The sequence below is a fragment of the Macaca mulatta genome, chromosome 14 (genome assembly GCF_049350105.2).
Source record: "Macaca mulatta isolate MMU2019108-1 chromosome 14, T2T-MMU8v2.0, whole genome shotgun sequence".
NCBI classification, from domain to species: Eukaryota; Metazoa; Chordata; class Mammalia; order Primates; family Cercopithecidae; genus Macaca; species Macaca mulatta.
Window position 1 is genome coordinate 74,486,597 of NC_133419.1, and position 15,882 is coordinate 74,502,478.

The following is a 15,882-nucleotide window of genomic DNA, read 5'->3' on the forward strand; positions in this document are numbered from 1 at the left end:
ATGGTCTACTCATCAAGGAGCTTATTTACAGTATATCCACACAACCCTCCCCTTACATGAACTAAATCTTAGTTTTGTAAAATACATTAGAGATTATCTTGCTCTTGCTCATGCCCCAATCAAAGCCTGAATGGCCTCAGTTTTTTTTTTTTTTTTTTTGGCAGGGTCTCACTCTTTCGCGCAGGCTGGAATGCAGTGGTGCAATCATAACTCACTGCACCCTTGAACTCTTGGGCTCAACTGATCCTCCCGCTTCGGCCTCTCAAAATGCTGGGAGTACAGGTGTGGGCCACTGTGCCCAGCCCAGTTTTTAAATTAAATGTTTTGAAAAAAATTCACGAATATAGAAAAGTTGCAAAAACACAATAATGAACTCCTACACACTCTTCATCTGGATACACCCATTAACACTGACGCATTTGCTTTATTTCTCTCTACACTATCTTTCTCTTACATACTTAGTACATATCCTTATTTTTTGCTGTTATCTTTCAGAAATAAGTTGTAGAGATTATGACTCCTTACCTCTAAATACTTCAGTATGTATCTCCTAGGAAGGGCTACACCATTAAAAATGTAGCCTCTTTTAATTTTGATTGTGACAAGTCATATGGTGCTCACCTGACTTGGTATTTTCATGATAGACAGCAAAAATAACTTCTGCAAACTCCAACAACTCTGCTAGGAAACAGGCCTCTCCACTACAGTGCTGAGTCACCAAGTTACACGTGAACTCAACATGATGGGAAAACTCAGGGCAGAAGGAACAGGCCACAGGGTGAGTTCGGCGCTGTTCTCCCTGGGGCAGGAAGGAGAGATGAGTGGTGACAGAGGCATTGACCCCAACTGTGGCACTAAACTGTAAAGCAGGTTCCTGTTCAGCCAAAGCCCTGTAGAGGAGAGGGGTGGAAATGAGAAGATACCATGGTAATATTAGAAATCAGCTTGACTGCCTGGAAAATAACTTCATTATTTCTATGAGACCACCAAGAATAAAACCAACTATATGCTTTCTTTTTTTTTCTTTCTATATGCTATCTAGGCTTTTGGCAGTGCCACAATGGGCTTTCTTAGTAATCTAGATATCATGGCATATGTATATGGGGGTGGAGGGGGATAACATCTGCCCATCAGAGTGACCCTGAGGATGACCCACTGTCCTGTCAATGCCCTTAAGTCAAGGACCACAGGAACCAACTCTAGTTGAACAAGCTGGGTTTACTGCTCATTGCAATTAAGGAAAATATATACCATGGGGAACCACAGTACATCTCAGTGAGAAGTATCAGAAAGGGCTTATCAACATTGGGCTTGTGTTAGCTGATTTGGGTGAGGGCTTAAAGGAGCAGGGCTTTGCTCTGGATTGATTTTCTTAAAGAATCTTATCTAGATGGAGGGAATACTAGAGTAACGCTAAAGCTATAACTGGTGAAGCAGCAACTGTCACTCATTTTAGCCAGACAGGAGGATGTTGGGTGTTTCTATGGTTTGCATAAGTGACCTTGTTTTGGTCTGTGCTTAGACATGATGATTGAACTGTCTTGTTTTTGCCTCACTTCATCATAGTAATACAGTGATCTTGTCTGATGCTGATGTTCTGTAAGATTATTTATGCTCAACAAGAAAACACCAAAGTCTACCTATGAATGTCGGCCCAATTCCCAGAAGTCTGGGGCTGCTTTTCTCTTTCTCAGCACAGATGTTCCATGATGTACAAATGGAATCTACATGCCTTTAATGACATTCATAAAGAGCAGTCAAGTCATTTGTGTGTAGCTACAGTGTGGGATAAACTCCCTTTCCCTAAACTCCCCAAGGGGATAAAGTTGACATCTAGGCAAAAAAGTCCCCTATTTTTGAAGCATTTCTTGATATCCCTAAAGTAGACTTATGGGTTCCTTCCTGTTAAAACCTTATTGTACTTCATATATACCAGTAGAGAGTAGTAATTTGGAGTTATACAGATCTGGGTTTGAAGCCTGGGTCCACCATTTACTCACCGTGTGACTCTCAATAAGTTATTCAACCTCCTTTAAGTCTCAGTTTCCTCTTCACTAAGATGAGGTTAATATAAGGATAGTATATAAATATGAAAGATATATATTATATATCTGGATGCTTACTGCAATTTCATTTCTAAGAAAAAAAGAAACACTTTTTCCTTTTCATTATCATTAATGATCATTAATAGATGATTTATCATTAACAGAAGATTAATGTGTATCCATACAATAGCATACCATGAAGTATATATTATGTCTAGGAAAAATGGGGTGAAAATAAATTGAATGCCAGCAGTAGCTTAAAAAATGAGGATAGACTGGGTGCGGTGGCTCATGCCTGTAATCCCAGCACTCTGGGAGGCTGAGGTGGGCGGATCGCCTGAGGTCAGGAGTTCGAGACCAGCCTGCCCAACAAGGCGAAACCCCATCTTTACTAAAAATACAAAAAATTAGCCGGGCGTGGTGGCGGGCACCTGTTAACCCAGCTACTCAGAGGCTGAGGCAGGAGAATCGCTTGAACCTAGGAGGCGGAGGTTGCAGTGAGCTGAGATCGCGCCACTGCACTCCAGCCTGGGTGACAAGAGCGAAACTCCGTCTCAAAAAAAATGAGGATAAAATACTCATAGGGTGTTGTAAAGATAACATTAGATAATATATACAAAGGAGAGAACTTGCCTATGGACAGTGAAGGACTCTCAATAGGGAACTCTCAGAGATGGCAGAAAGGCTTGGGCCCCAAGCTGGTTTGAATTCACTCATTCAGTCGTTATTTGCTGGGTATCTGCTCTGTGTGTCATGCCTTGGGCTCAGCTGGATATTCAGTAGTGAAGTAGCCTCAATTCCTTAGCTTCGTGGCATTTAAAGACTACTGGTTATGTCCAAGAAAGTTTCTATTCACTCTGAGTTAAAGATCAGGTGTGTTAGAAGAATGCAAGTCAATAAGAAGTGCCTACTTTACATAGGCACCAACAATGTATTTTCAGGAAGACCACTGGCAGGTAAGATGGAGGCTAGTGTTTCTTGAGGAGAGAAGACTAATTTACAGCACCTGCTATCTAGATGCCAGCATAAGGATTCAAAAGAGGGGTAAGTTTAGGACACCAAGAATTCTTTTCAGTAAGTGGCAATGCAAAACTTACTTCCCTGATTTTACTGGCAAATAAAGGTCACAATTATCTATACAAGTGGAAGTAATCAGAAAAATCTGTATATTGGTACGATAGTTTGTAGTTTTTAAAATGACTTCATATTTGTTAATTTTTATACTGATCCTTATAAAATCAGGGTAGGAATTTAAAATTTCCATTTCAGATGAAGAAACCGAAGCTCAGGGAAGTAAAGAAATCAGCCCAAGATCATACACAGCTAGTAGGAGATGGAGATGAGACTAGAAGCCACAGTATCTGATTTCTAGAACAGTTCTGTTTCCATTATACCATGCATTGTCTCACATCCTGTGAACCTCTCCCAACCTACCAGAAGAGTGTTGTATCAGAACTGGCCTGACTTCTTGCTCTCCCTCCTTGAATATATGACACAGATCAAATGGGAGATTTAGAATGAACTGCCTGCCATCCAATCTGACTTTCCTCATGAGTCCTCAGACAGAGCAACTACTGAGTTTCTGACCTGTTATCTGCCTTCTCTGAGATCTACTGAGTATCTAAATTCTGAGTCCTTCTCTGCCAATTAAATACTAGTTAATTTAATGCCATATTGAAGAATTCTGATGTTAGCTGGATCTGAGACTCAGGAGGAACTCCAAATACATAAGTTTCATGCCTCCCTGCCTTTGCACATGTTCTTCTCTTTCACCAAAATAACTTTCACTCCCTTTGGGTATCTTGATAACTACTATTCCTCTTTTAAGACTCAGATTTATTTTGAAGGAGCTTGAATCCCAAGCTAAGGAAGTTGGACCTTATTATATGGACCAATGACCCCTAAAGAAGGCTGTATACAACTTAGGAGGTTCATAGGATAAACTACATTGGTGATCTCATATATTAAAGTTTTTCTATTCCATGGTATATCTTAGAAGGTATTTTGTATATGAGTATAGCAGTACGTGAAGATGATTTATACATGAATAAATATGTACATATTTAAAGGGTATGCTACTTTTTTATTAATAGGAATGCATAATTAAAATTATGAGATCAGGCCGGGCGCGGTGGCTCAAGCCTGTAATCCCAGCACTTTGGGAGGCCGAGACGGGCGGATCACGAGGTCAGGAGATCGAGACCATCCTGGCTAACACAATGAAACCCCGTCTCCACTAAAAATACAAAAAAATTAGCCGGGCGTGGTGGCGGCGCCTGTAGTCCCAGCTACTCGGGAGGCTGAGGCAGGAGAATGGCGGGAACCTGGGAGGCGGAGCTTGCAGTGAGCCGAGATCGCGCCACTGCACTCCAGCCTGGGCGACAGAGTGAGACTCCGCCTCAAAAAAAAAAAAAAAAAAAAATTATGAGATCACTGCTATCAACAATGGGAAATCATCAAGTTTTAATGTAAGGACGTGGCATGATTATAAAACTGCTTTACTGTCTCGGTGATGGGATCTGTACCTCAAACCTTAGAATCATGCAATATACCCATATAACAAACCTGCACATGTACCCCTGTATCTAAAACAAAAAGCTGAAATTAAACAAACAAACAAACAAAAAACACACCAAAACCCAAAACAAACATAAAAACAAAACCTAAAACCAGCCTGTCTTTACATCACCTTCACTAACACTAAGATGTTCTTGGGCAGCAACTGAAAAAGTCTATGTGGAGAATTTAGTGAGGAACAGTATTAACTACGCTGAGTATCTTAGCTCTTCAGCATCAGATCTAACACAGTAATGCAATTTCTTATTTGGAGACCATAAAGTTACAGGTGAACAGTTTGACCCTCGGTTACAACAGGGAAAAAGTTAGGGAGCACTTGTCTGTTTCTTTGTTCAAAGGGTGTCAGTCTGAAGCAGGAGCCTGATCTAGTTATCTTTCTTACTGGGTGCCTGTTATATGCTAGAATTATGATAGGAGGTTAGAAGGACGGAGAGGAGCTCAGGCAGTGTCTCTGACTAGAGGAACTCACAGTCTAGTGGGAGAAAAATACATGTACGCCAATAATTGAAACAGGATATGTGCTACAACCAAGGTGTTAACAAAGCAAAAACCACCAACTCTGCCTACACGTACAAAGATATAAAGGAAGACAGTCTTGAAGGAAAATAGGAGTTTGTTAAGTAGACAAAAGGAAGAATATTCAAGGCAGAGAGAAGTATCAGTGAAGACCTGAAGGAGGTAAGGGAGAGCCGTGCTGTTTTTCTACAGAAATAGTGTTCTAGGCAGAGAAAACAGCAAGAAAAAGGCCCTGAGGGGAAAATATGCTTGGTGTATTCAGAAGCAACAAGGGAGTCATGGCTGGAGTGGAGTAAGCAGAGGGGAGACAGGCAGGAGATGAGATTACAAAGATAGTTGGGGGCAGGGGCACGGTTTTTGTTTTTTTTTTTTTTGAAATGGAGCCTTGCTCTGTCACCCAGGCTGGAGTGCAGTGGCACGATCTCCGCTCACTGCAAGCTCCACCTCCCGGGTTCACGCCATTCTCTTGCCTCAGCCTCCTGAGTAGCTGGGACTACAGGCGCCCGCCACCTTGCCCGGCTAATTTTTTGTATTTTTAGTAGAGACGGGGTTTCACCGTGTTAGCCAGGATGGTCTCGATCTCCTGACCTCGTGATCCGCCCGCCTCGGCCTCCCAAAGTGTTGGGATTACAGGCGTGAGCCACCGCGCCCGGCCTAGGGGCACGGTTTTGATCATATGGGGTCTCATAGCCATTTTAAGGGCTCTGGCTTTTACTATGAATAAGATCAAACATAGGCCAGGCGTAGTGGCTCACGCCTGTGATCCCAGCACTTTGGGAGGCTGAGGCGGGCGGATCACTTGAGGTCAGGAGTTCGAGACCAGCCTGGTCAACACAGTAATGAGGATCCTGCCACTGCACTCTAGCCTGGGTGACAAAGCTAGACTTAGGTGTTCATAAGTTCACTGGCTACTATGTTGAGAACAGACTAAAGGGGTACAAGCTGGAAAAATAGGAGGTAGTACTCAGAAACTGAAAGGAATGAAGTGAGATTACACAGGAGTTGCAGTGATTGGGTATGGCATGGTTTGATGGTGTAGGGTATGACCATAAGACTAAGTTGTTAAGAAAGGCACAGGATAAAACTGTTGGGCAAGGTCAAGGAACTAAGTTGCTAATAACAGTTAGAATAGCAATGTTTGCAAGTGATTTACTCACTTATATGCTGAAATGCTTTCTTAACAGAAAAAGAGGAGTTGTGGTTAATGAACTGGAAATTATACCTAAGAAAGTTTTGCATATCTGAGCATTATTTTACAATGATTGCAGTGTAAAAGGCTTGAGAATTGCTTGTCTCAGGTGGACTTACTTGGCTGCTGCTTGCAGACCACAGGCTCTGATAATTTGGACTGAGATGGAAACAGTTCGGGCAGCAAGAACTCCCTCTGCTGTTCTTGGACTACGCCTGTACCTTAGGCCCACATCCAGTAAACCTGAAGAATGAGGACACAAGGAAAGAAGGCTGGTCAGAAGAATCTCTGTTCCACCAAACCACAAAGTTGTGGTCAGGAAGGATGGAAGAGGATTAAACACTACAACGAACAATAAGCGCAATGAGAGAATCTGTCCTTGTCATAATCATATTGTTATTCTTTAGGGTTAATAAAGGCTTAACAGGTTACTAATTTACTTTACATTCAAGAAATTATGGTTCAGAGATTTAATTCCTTGCCAAGATTACACAACTACTGAAGGCAGAACTTAACTCCAGATTTTTTTTTACCCCCAATTATGTTTATAGAATTGAGATGGGCTCTAGCCATTTTCTTTTTAAACTTTCAAAAGGTTTCCACACCTCACATACTTCTATCACCCTCCTACCATCACCACCTGAAATATCTTCTTGTGCTACCTTTTTATAAAAACTCTATCATCCTACTGTTACATTTCAGGGAGAGCTTTATGGAATAACAGAATAAGCTGATCAGGGAGCATCAGGAGGAACAACTCAATCTTAATTATGGTGACATAAAACTTGTTGTTTTGGCAGATACTTTTTAGCAAGCATGTACAGCAACTTGATTTAGGAGGCTAAACTTCATTATCTGATGATAAATTTGGAGGGCACACCATTCTGCTGGAGTCATTAGGATGTAATATCATTCAAATCTCCAAATTTGAATTAATCCCTCCCAACTTTAAACCCTAGCCTTTTCCTCTCTTACAGTGAATTCCTGGTTCATGTTAACTATCTTCTACCAATCCCCCATTTGCTCATGTTGGCTTGGAATAACAATTCTCTGAGTGTACCATATAATGCTTAGAATTTATGGCTTGAGGGCTTATAAAATGCTTGCTGAAGTTAAAGGTGAAATGAGACAAGCAACATTTATATAGACTCCATGGAGCTATAAGTTTTCTAGAATTATATACAAAATTGGCAGTGTATATTCTGTACTCATTTTTTCCAAAAGAAGGTGTCTTACAGTTTTCATCAGATCCTCAAAAGGGCAAATACCTCAAAATGTGAAGAATCACTAATTTAGAGAGAAAAGGGATTTTTATGTATACTGTATATTTTGTGTGTGTGTGTGTGTGTGTGTGTGTGTGTGTATATATATATATCTATTTTTTTTTTTTTTTTTTTTTTTTGAGACAGAGTTTCGCTTTTGTTGCCCAGGCTGCAGTGTAATGGCTTGATCTTGGCTCACCGCAACCTCCGCCTCCTAGGTTCAAGCGATTCTCCTGCCTCAGCCTCCTGAGTAGTTGGGATTACAAGTATGGGCAACCATGCCTGGCTAATTTTTTTGTATTTTTAGTAGAGACGGGGTTTCTCCATGTTGGTCAGGCTGGTCTCGAACTCTAGACCTCAGGTGATCTGCCCACCTTGGCCTCCCAAAGTGCTGGAATTACAGGTGTGAGCCACCACGCCTGGCTATTTTATATATTTTTATGTATACTGATTTTGAAAGAAAAAGACAAACTTGTTTTCAATTACCTGATGACTGGTTCCTCAATTCTTTCCTGTTCTCAATCCTGGGGGTTAAAGGGAGATTAAAGGTCTGTATTCCCACATCCTCACGATGCTGGGTGGTTACCATAGCACAGATCCTTGATAATGGCAAGGTTCCTTTGGCGACCATCTGGTCTCTCACATTAGGATAATAGTATCTGTAAACCACAAAAACACAAGTTGTCAGAAGAATTAGGTGATAAATTATTCAGTCTGCCCCAGAGATCAGCCTTCACTACCTGGTTATCTTTGGTGCCTGCTTGTTCTGTGTTGGTAGTACGCAGTTATGGTGTCTGGCTAAATTTACCACTCATTACGTGGAGGAGGAACTCCATAAATTATACCCTGAGTTCAGGACAAAGCCCAGCTTCCCACAAGCTTTCTGTGAGGTAACTGTACATGCCTTGAACCTGTCGGAGGTGGCCAGTCCTGAAAGTTTCCATCTTGCAGCAGCAAAAGTGGTTCAAAGTGGAGTAGGCCCAATGTCTTTCATGGCTTACTCTCATCTTCATGCTGAGGACCCTCTAATTTAGCAGGGTAATGAGGATCTGTCAGTACCTACGCTATTTCTTTCTCATGTCAAAACAATCCATTCTTAGATTGCAAAGTTGTAACTCAAACCTAGGTGGTTTTAAAAATCTTTTTTGTACTTGACTTACAATTAATCGTATTTAGGAAAATGTTCTCACATTTGGATGGTACTCATCCCTAGCTCTGTTCCTGATGCTGTTTCCTTTCCTCTTGTATTTATACTCTCTTAAGCACTTTAGCTGGTTTGTTCGTGGTGCAGATATAAAGGGGTGGGTTGAACATCTGTATTTATGCCAGTAATTTCCTGGAAATCTACCAATATTGGTAACATTGAGTGGATTTATATTCTATAGTATAAATCAAATATAATAATTTATATATTTATTATATATAAATTATATTATTAAATTTTATTTATAAAATAAATATAAACGTTCTTCTGGTGTCGGGAAGAACAGGTTACAAGAAATGAGTTTATAAATGGGAGACCAGTTAGGAGGCTATCACAGTCATTTAGGCAAGATACAAAAAGGGCCTGAACTAAACAAGGCAGTAACAGAAGCACAAAAAAGGTGATTGATATGTTTAATACATAATAGGAGGTAAAATGAACAAGACTTTCACTTCGAATGTAAGTAGTGATTAGAAATACGAGATACAATGGCTCACAAGATCCTAATAACAGATTTCAGTAAAAACTGGACAAGAGTCACTGTCAAATCCAAATAATATAAAACAGGGCAGAAGGGGCTGCTTAGCTTTCTTACAATAATTCAACCTAGGCTGGTTAGGAATAGGATGCTTTATGATTGTGCACTTCCTTCCTAGGCATAGGACTGGGGTCTCCACACTGTACCTGCACCAGATTTCAAACTGGACTCCACCTCCAGGTACAAGGCCCTGTGCAGAGAAGGCACTTAGTAGGAGCCTTTGCACTGGAACTTCAGCTGGCAACAGGAGAGAGTGATGGTGTTCACTATTAAAGATGGGATCCGGAACACAGAGTGTGGTTGCAGTTCTGAAGGGCTTCAGAGTAATTCCTTTAGAAAAGAAAAGCATTTCAAAATAATCCAACATATGACTTAGTGCTTTTTTCTTCTTTCATGTTCTTCCAGTGAATATTACTCAGTAATTCCCTAGTAGCTATGGTTCCCTATGATCCCATGATAATATAGAAGAAAAAGATCCCTTGCTAGTGGACAATTCATATATTGCTATTCAAGTGCTGACACTTGTTAAGTTTTTTTTTTTTTTTTTAAATTATAGCTACCTTAGCGAGTATGAAATGGTATCTCAGTAGTATTGATTTGCATTTCCCAAATAAGTAATGATGCTCAGTATTCTTCCATGTGCTTATTAGCCATTTGTATATCTTTGGAGAAATGTCTATTCAGATCCTTTGCCCACTTTTTAATTGGTTTTTAAGAAATGATTGATTTGTAAGAGTTCTTTATATGTTCTGTATATACAAATCTTTTATTTGAACCTCAAAATCAACACTGGCAGCACTCTGGCAATCATTCTGGAACATACACTGAATGGCGAAAAATTCGAGTCACCCAGTCTGTTTGTTCCCAGGTGAGAACAATGTGAGACAGTCCGACTTCTTGTTTCTCGGAGATGACCAGAAGGTGGGGACAGTAGAGGCAGTGCAGAAGCTTCCACTCTGGGGACAGTAGGATGGGGTTTGAATCCCAACCTCGGCCCTTGTTAGTGGGGCAGCCCCAAGCAAGTCACTTAACGCTTGTGAATCTCATTTTTTCTTTCATAAAATAAAGCAAACAGAGTCTACCAGGGTAAGTTGTTTTACGAGTTAAAATAATGATCTATGTGAGATATGTATATGTACATATTTCCTTTAGGAGCAATGGTTCAGTATTCCCTAATTCAGCGTTCATGGTGCTTTACAGAACACAACTACTGTGAGGACTGAGAATCAACACTACGTATATAGATAAGAGTGAGTGGGCACGTAAAGGATATAAGATGGGGCAAAATGCAAATAATTGGTAGATCTAGGTAAAGAGTATACAAAAGTTCTTTGTACTATTTTTATAGGTTTTTGTAAATTTGAAGTTATATCAAAATAAAAAGCTACAAAAATAGTTAAAAAATAAAAAAACTTGGCCTATCTCCTGTTTTACTGCCCAGGTAAGACTAGAAATACTCAACAACACAAAATTCACTCAGAAAAAAAAAGAATTCTTAAATATAATGTAATAAAAGAACCATATAAGAATAAGAAAGCCTAATATCCTAAACCTACCATTTTCAAGGAACTCCGGTCCTTTCAGCACACTGGATTGCGAGTGTTGAACTGGAAAGTAGTACTGGACATAACAATCTGCTTCTCCCCAGACTGTTGCCTGAAGAGGGGCTAGCCCTTTAACCATCTCTACATGGATCTCAAAGCAGTGCTCCATCAGTGCATTTCCTCGGTCCTCTGCCTATTAAATGAAACAGAAACACCGGTGAGCTTTAAAGAGTAACTTGCTTAGAATATTCCTGCTTCTCTATGAAGTCTGAGTATAGATAAAGAGATAAGTATAATTAGTTGATATTAAAATAGATACTTAATTTTCACTGTAACTATCACAACTGCTCACTGTAAGTAGGCTAAATAGGATGTACTCCTGACTATGAGACTGGGTTAATATTAGGAAATCCATAAATGTAATTCAGTGCATTAATAGAACAACAAAAATGATTAACACAAATGCATTTGATAAAATTCAATATTTGTTCCTGATAAAAGCTCTTAATATACTAAGAATAGAAGGCTATTCCCTTCACAGGAAAAAGAATAAATAGTAAATTTAGAATAAATTCTACATTTAGAATAGCAATGGAATGAGAAGTGAAGTGGAAGAAGGGTAACACCAGACCAAACTAATATCATAATTTAAGAAAAAAAGGAAAACTAATAGCCTACAGCAGACAGTGGCATCCACGATTCCAGCAGGACTCCTTAGCCTGGGCCACTTAGAATAGCAAACAGGTACTAACTACTATTTCCAAATTAGTTGGGGATAACGTCAGGACTGTCCAATAATGGTAAGGACTACTTGGGGAGGTAGTGAAGACACTGTTACTACAGGGAATAACAACAAATAATCATGTATTTATTGAGGATTTACTATGAACCAGGCACTACACCAAACAGCTCACCTTTATTAGGTGATTGAACATGCAGAGCTATTAACAGTGGAACCAGGTTTAGACTTAATGTAGTCTGACTCCAGAGCCAGTGATCTTTATCCCTATTCTATACAGCAGATCTTAGACAACAAATCATTCAGGAAAATTCAAAGGGGGGAATTCAGGATTCAGATAAGAGTTGAGATTATATATATATATGTGTTTAACATTTTAACTACTAATCCAAAAAATCTAGAACAGAGACTGTATTAAGTCTCTGCTTTGAAAACTGAAAGCATATGTTAGCAATACCTGCTCAAAAATTTTCCTTAGAAAAACACAAAACTTGCAATTTGATTCCCTGGGGCAAAAATTGGGGAAAAAAAATCAAGAGTCACAACAGCTATTTAATTTGGCCTTATAGTGTTACAGCAATTTGATAACTCCCTTCTGCAAATGGTGAATTGGATGAGAGGCATGAGTGTAGGAGGAAAAACAACTGTTTTTATAGATATCTAATCCCACAGGTAAATCTTTCAAGGATTTCCTCTGTGCACATAGTGAGAAACATTTTCTAACCTTTAGTATGGAATTTAACAAAATCTGAGTCTACACTGCAAGGTGACAGCCATATAATGCCTAAACAGACTTGGGGATATTAATGTGGTTTTTCTTTATTTGTGCTTTTATATAATTTTCAACTTGAAAAATACGATTATCTATTGACAAACAATAATATCTAACAAATAATTGGCTAGGTGTGGTGGTTCATGCCTGTAATCCCAGCACTGTGGGAGGTCGAGATGGGTGGATTACTTGAGGTTAAGACCAGCCTGGACTGGCAATATGGTGAAATCCCATCTCTACTAAAAATACGTAAGTTACCAGGCACAGTGGTGGGTGCCTGTAATCCCAGCTACCGGGAGGCCAAGGTGGGAGAATCCCTTGAACAGGCACAGTGGTGGGTGCCTGTAATCCCAGCTACCGGGAGGCCAAGGTGGGAGAATCCCTTGAACCCAGTTGGTGGAGGTAGTAGTGAGCTGAGATGGCGCCATTGCACTCCAGCCTGGGCAACAGAGCGAGATCTCACTTCAAAACAAAACAAAACAAAAACAACAAATAACTAAGAAAAATTTGGAGTTCATAATATACAAATAAACCATAACTTGCTAAAAGTTATTTTCCTAATAGTTCTTTCCCTGCTAGAGACATTTAAATTTGTCATTTGGGTTCAGACTTAAGAATATAACATACTTAAATGGTATGGATACTGAGATTTGGCTGTACTAGTAAAAACAACAAATATAAGATACAGTAGTACATGATACAGTGGAATAAAGACTGAACTTGAAGTTAGAAGACCTGTGTCTGAATCCCGGTTCTCTCATTCTTAGTTATGTGACCCCGGACAAGTAACTTACTCTCTTGGATTCTGTCTCATTATCTATAAAACAGAATAACAATGACCCACCTCATGTAGTTGTTAGGGAAATAAACATAAGAATGTATGTCAATGTGCTTTCTCAACTGGACAGCACCAAACAAAAACAAATTACTTTTAAATTACTAGTAGATAAGCAAGCACTTCACAATGGCTTTCCAGCATGGGCTCAGCCAATAAGCAGGGTAAGATTTTGCTGGCTTACATTTGGGATCACTCTCCACTCCCATTTTTTTTTAAAGGCAACAAAGCTAGTAAATTAGATAATTAAGATCTGGTTGTTCGATTGGATTTTCTTTATAAATTGAGGGACATAGAGATCCATTTAAACCATAACAGAAAACTACCAATGATTCCTTTGATTTATAGGAAGCACTGGAGTGCATGTTACGTTCTTTTGTTGAGCCTTTCATTATAAAGGATTTGGGCAATAAATTCACTAAAATATGCAAGAGAAAATGAAATAATGACTTTTTGTAAACCATAGCATTTACTACCATAGCAACAGATGCTACAGTTGGCTGGTCCAGGAAATGGGCTGGCCTAGGGCTGAAGGGAGGGAGTGTTCCTTCTTCATGCTTTAATCTTTGTAGTGCCATTATTTGATCTGAAGAACCCATAGCTAAAAAGACTCGAAGACTCCCATTTTGGTGGCCTGAAAACACATCAATCACAGGCATGTAGCGGTCGACAGCAACAACTGGGTACTGGGCATCCAGCAGCAGGCGAGAAATTTTAGGATCTCTAGAGGGGGAGAAATTGTGAATAAGCAAATAACAAGCATCAATCATGTCACAGAGCAGTTTTATTTCTTTCTTGACTCATTTTTTCAGTTTGTTAAAAATAGATCTGCAACTGGAAAAGTAATAGTGGTTTTAAAAAATGTGTGCATCTGTCAGTAACCCACCAAATAAAAATTACCAGGCAGAGAAGTTCAAAATGTAGCAATTTAAAGGCAGGGAATGTGTCTGATATGTCTCTGTAGCATTATGGCCCCAAGTCCAGTGTCTGTGATTTGAGTAGTATCTCATGGAGCTTTGCTAAACTGCATTATTTTATAGGGAGGAAGTGTGGTCTACTAGGAAGAATGTGGACTTTGGTGTCTGACAGATAAGATTTGGATAATATTGCCAATATCTGCCATCTACTGAGTGCTTAGTATGTGATAGGCATTTTATAGTGTTTCTAATCCTTTTAACACTGCAAAGGTTGGTATTATCCACTATTAATGGATGAGAAAGCCAAATTTAAAGAGGTTAAGTAACTTAGCTAAGGATATACAACTAGTAGGAGGTTAAGTTGGGATTCAAGCTCTGATAAATGATTTATAATGTCATGCTGAATCTTAGCTCTGCCACTTACTTGCTGTGTGACTCAAGCAATTCATTTAACATTTTTGAGTCTGTTTTGTCATCTGTAAAATGTACACAATGAAAAAACTTACATCAAAGGGTGGTTGTTAGGACTAAACTGAGATAACATACAAAATACCAACTATGATGCTTGGTACATGGAAAATGCCCAGTAATTGGTAGCTACTATTATTTTACACACTCTCAGCAAAGAATGAGATCTAATGGAATGAGAAGTAAAGTGGAAGAAGGGTAACACCAGACCAAACTAACATCATAATTTAAGAAAAAAAGGAAAACTAATAGCCTACAGTGGACAGTGGCATCCACGATTCCAGCAGGACTCCCCAGCCTGGCTATGATTTCCAATGTTACTGTTGTAAGTATTAATACTTAGCTGTTCACAGAAGGCATATCCATGTATTTTCTCTCTAGATCTTCATGATTGTTCCACAAGAGAGATAGGGAATCTACTATCACCCTCATTTTACAGATAAGGAAAAGAAAGTCAGAGAGGTTAAGTGACTTCTGCAAGTTAAAGGACAAATTTCTTCATTTGTAATATAGGGATAATAATAATACTTTATAGGGTTATAGTGAGGTTCAAATGAGCTAATGCCCACAAAGGTGCTCTTTGTAAAATGTAAAACACAACATTTAAAACACAGAACTATGAGAAGGCTGCTAGGAAGGAGGTCAATGCTAAAATAAAAATCAGAAACTTGAGTCAAAATAAAAAAGGCACATCTTGGGCCAGATGCGGTAGCTCACACCTGTAATCCCAGCACTTTGGGAGGCCGAGGCGGGTGGATTGCGAGGTCAGGAGATCGAGATCATCCTGGCTAACACGGTGAAACCCCGACTCTACTAAAAATACAAAAAATTAGCCGGGCGTGGTGGCGGGCGCCTGTAGTCCCAGCTACTCGAGAGGCTGAGGCAGGAGTATGGCGTGAAGCCGGAAGGCGGAGCTTGCAGTGGGCCAAGACTGCGCCACTATACTCCAGCCTGGGGGACAGAGCAAGACTCTGTCTCAAAAAAAAAAAAAAAAAAAAAAAAGGAACAGTTTGTATTGAGGAATGAAATAACCATCAGGTTAATCAATACCCCACCTATGTGTTAAAAGTGAGGTGAAGTAATCAAATCTGAAGGTCTAAAAGATAATATTCATTATATAAAACTTGCAAATAGCTGATGTGAACAATACTGAAGTTCTGTGATAGAATGGTAAACCACCTTTTGTGAGGTGGTAACTTTTGGCAGTAGAGCTTTTTGGTAAAGAGTGTGGACTCCACTGCCATGCTATCTTGGGCCCTAACCCTCCACTTTATGA

General features: G+C 39.6%; 1 protein-coding gene across 8 annotated transcripts in view; it reads right to left on the minus strand.

The window, feature by feature from the left end:
* The window catches only part of C2CD3 (C2 domain containing 3 centriole elongation regulator), a 155,202-nt gene that overhangs the window by 61,136 nt on the left and 78,184 nt on the right, over window positions 1-15,882 (minus strand). For all 8 annotated transcript variants that reach the window (XR_013404127.1, XR_013404125.1, XR_013404124.1 and 5 more), the window contains 6 exons: window positions 13,698-13,944; window positions 10,888-11,068; window positions 9,478-9,661; window positions 8,076-8,248; window positions 6,447-6,570; window positions 622-890 (listed from right to left, as the gene is read on the minus strand). Coding sequence is in view for 4 of the 8 variants with exons in the window: in XM_077963779.1 (XP_077819905.1) it covers window positions 622-890; window positions 6,447-6,570; window positions 8,076-8,248; window positions 9,478-9,661; window positions 10,888-11,068; window positions 13,698-13,944 (1,178 nt within the window). In the remaining 4 variants the exon portion in view is untranslated. The remainder of the gene's footprint in view (window positions 1-621; window positions 891-6,446; window positions 6,571-8,075; window positions 8,249-9,477; window positions 9,662-10,887; window positions 11,069-13,697; window positions 13,945-15,882) is intronic.